The sequence below is a fragment of the Mytilus californianus genome, unplaced genomic scaffold, assembly GCF_021869535.1.
Source record: "Mytilus californianus isolate M0D057914Y unplaced genomic scaffold, xbMytCali1.0.p SCAF_10, whole genome shotgun sequence".
NCBI lineage: Eukaryota > Metazoa > Mollusca > Bivalvia > Mytilida > Mytilidae > Mytilus > Mytilus californianus.
In genome coordinates this window covers 8,257,246-8,267,999 of record NW_026262582.1, presented here as the reverse complement: position 1 = coordinate 8,267,999, position 10,754 = coordinate 8,257,246, and the positions used below count along the sequence as shown (strand labels likewise).

Sequence of the window (10,754 nt, the reverse complement as noted above, 5' to 3'; positions counted from 1 at the left end):
TTCTCCTCTACAACACCTATGTAGTCGTTGCCCGTCACAATCTCTTGAAATTGGTCCAAAATTAACTAATATTGGCCTAACCCCCAATCTCATTTTGTCAATTTCACAATTTCAGTTTTTTAACCGTAACTTCAGATTTTCGAACATAAACCACTCTGGAGATTTTCCTTAACGATCCCCCAATGTCTCCTCTACAACACCTACATAGTCTTTGCCCGTCACAATCTCTTGAAATTGGTCCAAAATTAACTTAAATTGGCCTACCTCCCAATCTCATTTTGTCAATTTCACATTTTCAGTTTTTTAACCGTTACTTCAGATTTTCGAACATAAACCACTCTACAGATTTTCTTAAACGATGCGCCAATGTCTCTTCTACAACACCTATATAGTCGTTGCCCGTCACAATCTCTTGAAATTGGTCTAATAGTAATAAATGTATTCGTTATTTTATATCTTCTGTCAATAAAGATTGAGTTCGATGGCATGTGCCAATAATCAAAAGGTAATACAATCAATTAAAAACTTGGCAATTACAATCATGGCTATTTCACAATTACATCATATGTACACCTGTCATGGTATCATAGCTCCGTTCATGTATGTGTAATTTAAGGTTCTAACACATTTTATAATAGCTTCTTTCTAAACACTATGGACGACATTGTTAAAACTGCACGAACATATCAGAAAACCGCAAATTTAGTGGTTAAAAAAAATGTACGATAATGACAAAAAAAATAATTAAAAACTAAAAACAAAACAAAATTATGTAGGCAGTAGCACATATTTACATGTATAAATTGTCTAGTGCTTTAATTACAGCGGTATACTTGTTTTATACACAGACCATATTCTGATCATATTCTATTCTAAGATATTGACAACACAGAAATAAATATGTTTAAAGTCGTTTTAAATCAATTCATTTCACATTTTGAATGTATATTTCTTAGGCATGGAGCTAGGCATTTCTGAAGTATCTTTGATAGCATGTTTTTTTTCTATCAAAAATGTATGCTGGTATATTTGTAACTCTAGGTGTTTACCTAAAATGTTATGTACCCCCGTTCCTACTCGCTTATTAGTCGGAAAATTGGGAGTAAAATTCATAATCCAGAGAGGGGGACCGACTAATAGACGAGATCTAGCGACCAGAGGAAAAATCCAAGCTTGAGAAAAGTGGTCAGGAGTGAATTTCCTGGTCAAAACTACGTTTTTGATTGCCAAACCTACATAAATCAATAAATAAAAAGTTTTTGTTGAAAATAAATGACTACAATACTGTCTTTGTGTTTTATTTGTTCTTTGGTAAACATTTTCTGCAAATTCGTGTTGAAATTCTACTGTTTCCGGTTTGTGTATTGATTTTCATGGTCACATGGTTTTCCTATAAACCCAAAAGAAGAGCCAAGAACCAAAAATGAAAAGGAGATAACAATGTACCAAATATGTGAAAGGATGTTTTCAGCGGAGTTATTGTGTCATTATTGTGATATCATGATATCAATTCAATGCTTATAAATCATATAATAATCAAAAAAGATTCATTCCCAAAATCAAAATATTATTCATTAAAGTGTCTCAGGTAAACAAAAATTACAAAATTGATTGACAAGCCAATATAATCCATTGATAACCCCAATTAAGAGACAAAGAGTTGTATTTACTAAAGGTGTGAAAACTATCAGTGATAGGTAAACAGATGACACTAATGAGTTGGAGTTAGTTATTTTAATATATTGATTAGCTTCACTTAATTTTTTTAATCCTTTAATCATCACAATATAATAAGAATTATGAAGTGTACATGCTCATTTAACACCGAGTTATGTATGCTGTGAAAAATATTTTCATCAAGTGTTGATTGACTTTAAATTTTTCAGATTCATATTGGTTTATATTCGCTTTTCTCAAACAATAGGTTGTTAGTCATACCCTACAAACTCATTGATGCATTACGTAAACAACACATGGCTATTCAAACATTTGAACAGTGAACAAAACAAGAGAAATGAATACATCTTTATTATTAACAGCAATATAAATTATCATGATGAGCATCAACTAAATTCAAACCAAACAAACATTAATGCAGAAATGAATATTATTCCTTGATTTGCATTGGTTTTACCGGCGTTCAGTTACTGTCAGCTGAAAAAAAAAAAAATGCCCAAATTTTGTCCGACTTATACGAGGGTCAAGACTAAATCCTTAGAATTTGGAGCTGAAAAGGGCACCCGACTTATAGTAGGATCGACTATTAGGCGAGTTTCTACGGGTATATGTAAAAGTTTTAGATTTTTTATTATATTTGCCAAAAAAAAAACATTATCCGGAAAACCATATAATGGCGTTTTGTTCTTTGATTCTTTTTTTGTGACTTTCTAACCTACCTTCTAATTGATACGTTAATCCAAACAATGCAAGTGTGTAATGCAAACATACAAAATTCGGCTTTGGTGTATCATGTTAAAAAAATACCCATAAATTATGATAATTTTCAATAATTTTAGATAAGATTATGCAAGGAAATGTGTTTTTGTTTTCTATTTATCTAGCAATATTGTATCTTTTTTTACACAAAGATGTCGGTAAATAAATTGGATACCCTGCATTTATCATGCATTTCAATAGCATATTGTCAAATTGTTAAAAGATCTCCTCCTTAACAAGGAATCCGTTAGTATTGAAAGTCCCTATCCTAAATTATTGAATTCGTCATTCTGCATTGACAATATTCAATTTATCTTGGTGTAAGTAATACGCACTCATTCGGGCTAACGCCCTTAATGTGTATCTAAATCATATTATTTTCTCCCTCGTTTCACCCGTCCGATAATACAGTTTTTTCTTAACTAGATATCGTAGAAAAAACCAAACACAGTATAGGGTTGTGCGTTCGCTACAAGATCGCCTTGAATTTAACATGTTCAACATAAAACTTGAATGATATAACTTACTAGATAGGTTGTTAATTTCGTTTCCGGTACACTTACACTAATAAGCTAATAAGTTTCAAAATTTGTGTCAACTAATTCTGCCTCTTTAAATGTCAAATATCATTGTTAATTCATTTGCCTTGTCTTGATGGAACGTTTCATAGTCTGGTATGCCTTCAACAGTTGAAACCAAGCTTAGGTTGATTTGTGATTGAGTGCTCGAATCGAGCACGGGAGGTCGTAAGCTTGATACCCACCAGCGTTAAACCTTAACTTAAAAAGCAAGACAAAAGCATAATTTTCAGTTATGAGTTACATTTATATGTAATATTGGATGAATCTGCGACAGTATAACATCTGTAATTAGGTAGTGGATTTTTTTTCTTTGACGTTAACCATGTGAGTTAACTTATTCAATATTCAGTTTCGCATGTAGGTCCAGTACAAATTGATGTACTGAATATGTTTGTAATATTTGCCGATATAAGGACCTAAAGTATAGCTTTATCTGGACAAGGAATCGGAGTGGGAGATATATTCCTTAATTTAAAACGATTAGACACATTTTATAACATCAAATTTCAATCAAAATACCGACGTACTGGCTAACGGAACTGATGAAACCCTTGGGGACCAAGTGGTAGTAATAACATTACCGATACCAATTTTACTGCACCAAATGTGCAAAATTCCTCAACCACTATATGGTGACAAAACTTATGAAACACACTCGATTGGTTGAACATTATGGAATCAGCAACATGAAATTTTCGAAGACAAGAAGTGTTCGAATTGTTTAGTTACATTCATTACAATACCAGACATTATATGATGCATGGTTTGTTTTTTCTTTATATGGATTATTGCCAATTAAAACTTCAATACATTTTTAATCATTTCCTATATAACAAAACTTTTGATCTGACACGTTTAACAAAAGACAACACAGAACATCATAGATTAAGCAACACAAATCATCTTCTTCCCCCCCACCCATAGAATTAGTAACTGTACAGTTATTGTATAATAATGAACAATACTGAATTAATAGAAAGTATAACATTATAAGTTTTTAGTCTCTTGCCGAACAGTACTGATATGAAAGAGGGTAGAAATGTACAAAAAAAAAAACGTGGGTAAATTCTTGGTAGTGTAGAGGTATCATGACGACACCCTTTGATACACAGAAATATAAAACGTTTGTTTTAATTTAAAACGAAAAAGGTCCACAAAACATCACCAAACCATTCTACTAGACTTATATTGTCATAAATATAACTGAGAACTGTCTGTCTGTAATAATTGTATCATTTACATGTACATGTAGGTAATCCATACCAAACCATGATTGGTTACAATGTGAAGGGTTTTCTTAGTATCTATGTATTAACCTACGATAGATAAGTATACGTCAAGTTCCTATTTCAGTACGAATGATACTGTTGTTTTAAAAATCAGCCATAAGGAAAGCTTTAGATGAAAAGTTAAATGATTTCAAGCTACAAAACTATACAGCAGCTGTGTATTTTCACCTCAAATTTGCTCTGTAACAAGCTATCAATCTGATGCCTTGCAAATGTTCATGCACTCTTTTGCTACGCGCGGAGAGCTTGGGATGTTCCCTTTAAGCATACGACTCTAATGCTCCTCACACGTACTGTATAATTTTACATTGTGCATAGTTAAACTATAGACCACTACCAAACTCTATAAGATATGTTTTATACATATTCCTTTATATATATGTAAGTAAACTTTGTCAGTCGTAAGACATGCAATCGGACAATATCTCATCTCTGGGGTTGATAAATCATTGTCTCAACCTTACCAAAAGCCAATAATCGTATTATTGTTTTTACTTTTTTTAATTTGAGTTTGCTTGCTATCTCATTTGTCATATTTACGTGAAGTATGCATACACAAATAGCTTTAGGTCAGACTCTTTCGTCACATGTAGCGCCTGTGTTATGCGTTTACAGGTAGAAAATGCCGCAAAATACATTTAAAATTTTACCTTGTACATTTGTTATATGCATTGCTATGTTTAGAAATGTGATCATTAAATTGTACTACTTTAAAAATAATATTGAATGCAGTAAATTATACCTGTTCAGTCAGAAACAAAAGTACTCGACGGTACTAAATTAATCAATTTTCGTTCAAGTTGACGTTTGTTAAAACAATGTTTGGATAACAACCGAGAAAATAATAAGAAACTTAGGTAAGATATATATACTCTATTTGTATTAATGTCAATTGATTTAGTTTCGTTTTCCCCCATTATTGTAGTCGAGTGTGGTGTTTTTTATCAATACACAGAAAGAAAGTAGAGGAGCAATTAGCAATGGCAGTTCAACGTGTTTGTCTTCAATCAATACATTTATCAGCCACCATTGTTAATTTATTTGCCTTGTCTTGATGGAACGTTTCATAGTCTGGTATGTTTTCAGCAGTTGAAACCACGCTTAGGTTGATTTGTGATTGAGTGCTCGAATTTAGTACGGGAGGTCGTAAGCTTGATACCCGCCAGCGTTAAACCTAAACTTAAAAAGCAAGACAAACACATAATTTTCAGTTATGAGTTACATTTACATGTAATATTGGATGAATCTGCGACAGTATAATATCTGCAATTAGGAAGTGGATTTTTTTTCTTTGACTTTAACCTTGTGAGTTATCTTATTTAATATTCAGTTTTGCATGTAGGTCCAGTACAAATTAATGTACTGAATATGTTTGTAATATTTGCCGATGGACATTGAGTATCCATTATTCTTCATAAAATTAACGGTATCAATTTTACTGCATCAAATACGCATTTCGACAATTAATGTTTCATCAGTGATGCCCGGGATCAAAATATTCGAAGATCCAAACCTCATACAAACGCTGCAAAGCTAATCGATAAAAGGACCTAAAATATAGCTTTATCTGGACAAGGAATCAGAGCGGGAAATATATTTCTTAATTCAAAACGATTAGACACTTAGACATATTTTATAACATCACATTTCAATATATAACACAACTTTTGATCTGAAACGTTTAACAAAAGACAATACAGAAAATCATAGATTAAGCAATACAAATCATCTTCTCCCCCCCCCCCTTCCCCCCATAAAAACCCAAACACAACCCAATCATGAATGTTATATTAGTTTATTTCAATTTGTATTATATTTCAACAACAATTTATAAAGAGCATTTATAATTCAGAATAAGTAAGTTCATCTCATTAGAAATATTATAATTTTTTTAGAAAGAATGTGTTAAATTTTCATTTAAATAGTGATATCTCATGCTGTCAACACTGGCTAGCTAATCCTAACAATTTAAGAACTTAACTGTCTGTCTAAATACAATCACGACAATCATGACAGTGTATATGTATTTGAAGACTTATTGAAGAAAGGAAGGTACAATCAAAATTGAGCACAAGTTTAAAGTTGAAATCAGCCATGATCTTAAACTTCAAAACACCAGATGATGTTAACAGTTAGAACACTTGATGAGATTTTGAAACAATCAACTCTAAATACTCTTCGCACAAACTGTACAAGGCACGTTTACTTGATTAAATTTAGTCCTATTTTATAAATAAGACTTTTTTTATTATCAATAAGACATTTGTTCTCTTAACAATCTGTGTAAATATTTGTGTAACCAAAATTGGGTTTACCTCGTATAGGAAGCTCATAAAATAGAAAAAAAGAAAGACAAGAAGGAGCACCAATCTATATTAAATTCGGACCGATGTCAGTTTAAGGAGGAAATAAAGGAATTAAGGTCGCAGTGTAATGAAAAGTCCATAAAACAGCTATGATAACTATTGTAATGATAAGTACATGCTCGTCACAAATGGGTTCTCGTTATTTTACATATTGACAAATAGAGCCAGTTGCCCAATTTCATGATTAAGTAAAGTGAGTTTAAGTTTCTAAAGTGAATTATAGCAAGTTATTAAAAAGATTTTTGATAAAAATTGTAATAGTCTAGAAATGATATTGCAAAAGCAAAGAGTTGATTGAACATTCATGAAGCAGCTTAAGACCCTATTTGGGCAAACTGGTTGCAAAGGTCTAGTAGATGTACGTATTTTGATTGGAAATATAACAAAACATAACTGTTGTTTCTTACAACAAAAACATCCCAACTTTTTCACCAATTCAAAATTTCTGTATTTTTACATGGTTATGATTTAACAATGCATAAGCAACTTTTAAATGGTGTCTGATCCTTTTTTACAATATGTCGGCAGACAAATTGCTTAAGAGACAGTGCATTTTTTATGACTGTCTTGTTGTCTGTAATCTCAAAAGCATCTTTGCACTGACTTGACTTTAAGCAATAAACCATCAAATCAATCATAATCTTATCGGATTAATTTTTGGGGTTCCCTATTAAAGAGCATGGACATTGCCAAATTTTGTCTAATGGTGAGTTTGTAATTGAAAATGTATAGCATTTTACCACGAAATAAAAAAGAATTTCTTGATGACAGGTGTACTTGAACGTCTATCGGTTTGTCTCTCCGACAGAACGACCATGCGTAGATAACTTTCTTCAAAAGAGTTATGGCTTTTGTAGGAAGAGAATTGTTATATACTTGGTCTGCAGCTTACAACACTCATTGCATAAGGAAAATCTCTTGAACGTTTTCATGGCTTTTATGAACGGGAAATAATTTATATTTGTTCTGCAGTTTCATAATGATTAGTTTTTTCGTTTAAACAAATGTTACATCTATCATTCAGTCATTTCCTGTTTGCAGATAGTTTGAGATTGTAAAACACTCATTGTACACGGAAATATTTCGTCAACCATTACTTGACTAAAATGAAAGGAAATGCTCAATTATGCTAAATTTTACATGCAGCCGCAATCAATTGTATACATCGTCTCAGATCCACCCGAATTTGATCTTGTTTCATACTTTGCATTTGGTCAGTTCATATATTTGTATTTTCTATTAAGAAAAACTTCGAAATTGGCATTTTAGTAGTTGTTAAATTTGTCAGTATGAAATTGGTATAAGAATTTGAAAAAAGGATGACTTTGATAGTAAAACATAGGCTTTGCCATTTCTGCTTGAAAAGTGTCCATATTCACTCATGTTATAGCAGCTAACAGTTTGCATCAGACATATATAGGGCATTATGAATTCAGATATGTGCATCCATCCCTCAGTCTGTCCATTTGTCTGTTTATCTGTCCACTCATCCGTCCATATGAAATTAAAGTAAATATGTAGTTGCTAGTAGGAATAATGTTACCTTGAAGTTGTGGCAACACCGTCTTGAAATTTAATACACATGTTCATTAGGATGTAGACTTCTTAAAATATATGCTAAATATAAGGGGTATGCTAGATTATGCAGCTCAATTAACATAAAAATATAGTTGTGTGGGCTTGGCATGGTGTCCTATGTCTCATTCATATCAAGTTTAATATAATATAATATAAGCTGTGAAAAAAGACACTTGTAAAGATTTAAATAGCCAAGTCAATGACAATGTCAGATGCATTCAACCTGTTCAATATACATTTGTCTTTGTCATAGGTAATAATCAGCTAGCTGATTAATAGACAACATATATATATATATATATAATATGGAAGATGAGCAGTTTGTTGATTATAATATGCTGAAAAGAAGCACACCATCTTTACAAGCAAGGTAAGATTTAAAACAATTGATTTAATGATTTTTACCTGATAAGAGGTGGTTATCGTTTATGATACTATATCGAAGTGAAAATCTGAAATGAACATGATTTCCTGACTTGAACAGATGATACACTTCGGGAGAAAAAAAATCTGTTAATCTATGATTAATAATACAAAAATGTTTAGGTCATATCATATTACAATATACAAAAGATAACATGTATGGAATGAATTCAAGCAACACTTCAAGTATATGGAGAAACAAACAAAGAGAAAAGTAAATATCAAATATTGTATAAACCATAAGCTTGTATTTTTTGCTCTTTTTATTCTTTCCCATCAAAACAGGGAGGGTTTACAGTGGTCAGGAATGATAAACACGAATATCATTGAATAACTTACAAGCAACATTTTTTAGCGTTAAAACGGGACCATGGATCATATTTGTTTATACGCTCAATATAAAGGTTAAGAATGTTAAAAAGAAAAGGAAATTTGTATGTAACCGTATGAGATAGATTCGGTTAATAATTATCATACAGATTTGTAATGGACGCAATCATTTTGTTAAATGATTCTTGCCTGGATCAATTTTTTTTCACAAGAGTAGAGAAATACATTCACAAATGTTAATGCATATTTGTTGATCACGGGAATTCTGATCTTCCTTTTGGAAAGCTTGTCCATCAAATTCAATGGATTTGAAGTTAGAAAAAACATCCAATGTTCTTTATTCTACCTCTGAGCTCTTTACGTTAGGTATACGTGCATTCTTTGTCCAAAACAATAATGATATTAAAACACTCTTTTAATTAATGGAATGTATAAATAAACAATCTTGCAGTTTGGGTTTTGTGCATTGTTGAAGGCCCTGTGGTGACAAATAGTGGCTAAATCTACGTTATTTAGTCTCTAGTGGTTATCTGTGTAATTACCAATCATACCATATCTACTAACTTCATAGAAAAGAAAAATAAAAGATCATAAGGTTTTAAATATATAATAAAAGTGAAAGAGTTTTCAAGAATCATCATTTTATTCGCTCTCTTCAGTATGTAATGTCACAGTATGCAAGACATTGTCTTCAGATCGTGGATTAAGAAAACATTGTATTTTCGTTGATATTTGATTTCGCGGTTTTACCAAAGAAAGCATACATGTACATTGTACAAGGCTTCCGGCGATTTTTTACTTCGTTTAACGTTTAAATTCGTGGTTATAACCTTTACCGACGAAATCAAAGAAAATTGGTATCTTACTAATAATATATAATCCAGTAGGTTTCTGGCTCGAACAAAATATTTTTCTGTATGTCTGGTATACTTACCACAACAATGTTTTGTTTTGGTTGTTAATAATTTATTAAATAAAATTCACTGTTGTGTATTAATTAAATATGAAGAAAATGCCAGAAGGGTCTCGATATTTTATTTTAATTTTAAAGACGAAGACTTTTAGCTTCTTCGTTGACATTCTAAAAATGAAAATCTTCAACTTGTATTTAGTATTGAATGTTTGGACAGACAATTATTAACCTCTTTTAACGAGTACAGCACATGTCTGTCTCAACAATGTTTTTGTACTTAATGTTATCCTCTGATACCTCCGTAATGTACTATTTTCTTTTGCAAGTTGCCAGTTTGATGTTCCTTTTCAATTAATGTATTCAGTGATAATATAATTGTACTTTGTGCACCTTCCTTCGAATTTTGCAGCTTATGATTGATTTGAGGTGTCGTAAATGTTGTTACCAAAATGTGGCGATTTCGGGATACTTAATCTCCATGCCATGTTTTCTGGGAAATACAGAGGAACATGTCAACAACTTCCTACACCAATGTGATTTCGAGGGCAACACTCTGATAAACGGCCAACCAACTCGGGAAGATATTCATAAAACATACACCGAGAATAATACCTCAATCAAGGGACACCAAACCTCATTCTGAGTCAGCAGTTTGGCCATGTCCAAAGGGTCTCTGTAATGGCAACAAGCTCACTAGTAACGTTTGAGTTAAGAGATAAAACTCCATACGCAGGTGCTGCTGGCATATTGTAGCACAAAAACGGGAATTTAGTTCAAACCTGTTATCATTCCATTAAGGAAGTTCTCAAAATTAAACGGGTGCAATGAAGAATCGATC

The 10,754-nt window shown here is 31.9% G+C and overlaps 1 protein-coding gene across 1 annotated transcript in view; it reads left to right on the top strand.

The window, feature by feature from the left end:
• The first annotated feature begins 5,027 nt into the window (after positions 1-5,027).
• Positions 5,028-10,754, top strand: part of LOC127717552 (uncharacterized) — an 89,073-nt gene continuing 83,346 nt past the window's right edge. Inside the window, exons 1-2 of the mRNA XM_052223235.1 lie at positions 5,028-5,163; positions 8,504-8,620. Coding sequence (XP_052079195.1) covers positions 8,556-8,620 — 65 coding nt within the window. The 5' untranslated portion in view covers positions 5,028-5,163; positions 8,504-8,555. The remainder of the gene's footprint in view (positions 5,164-8,503; positions 8,621-10,754) is intronic.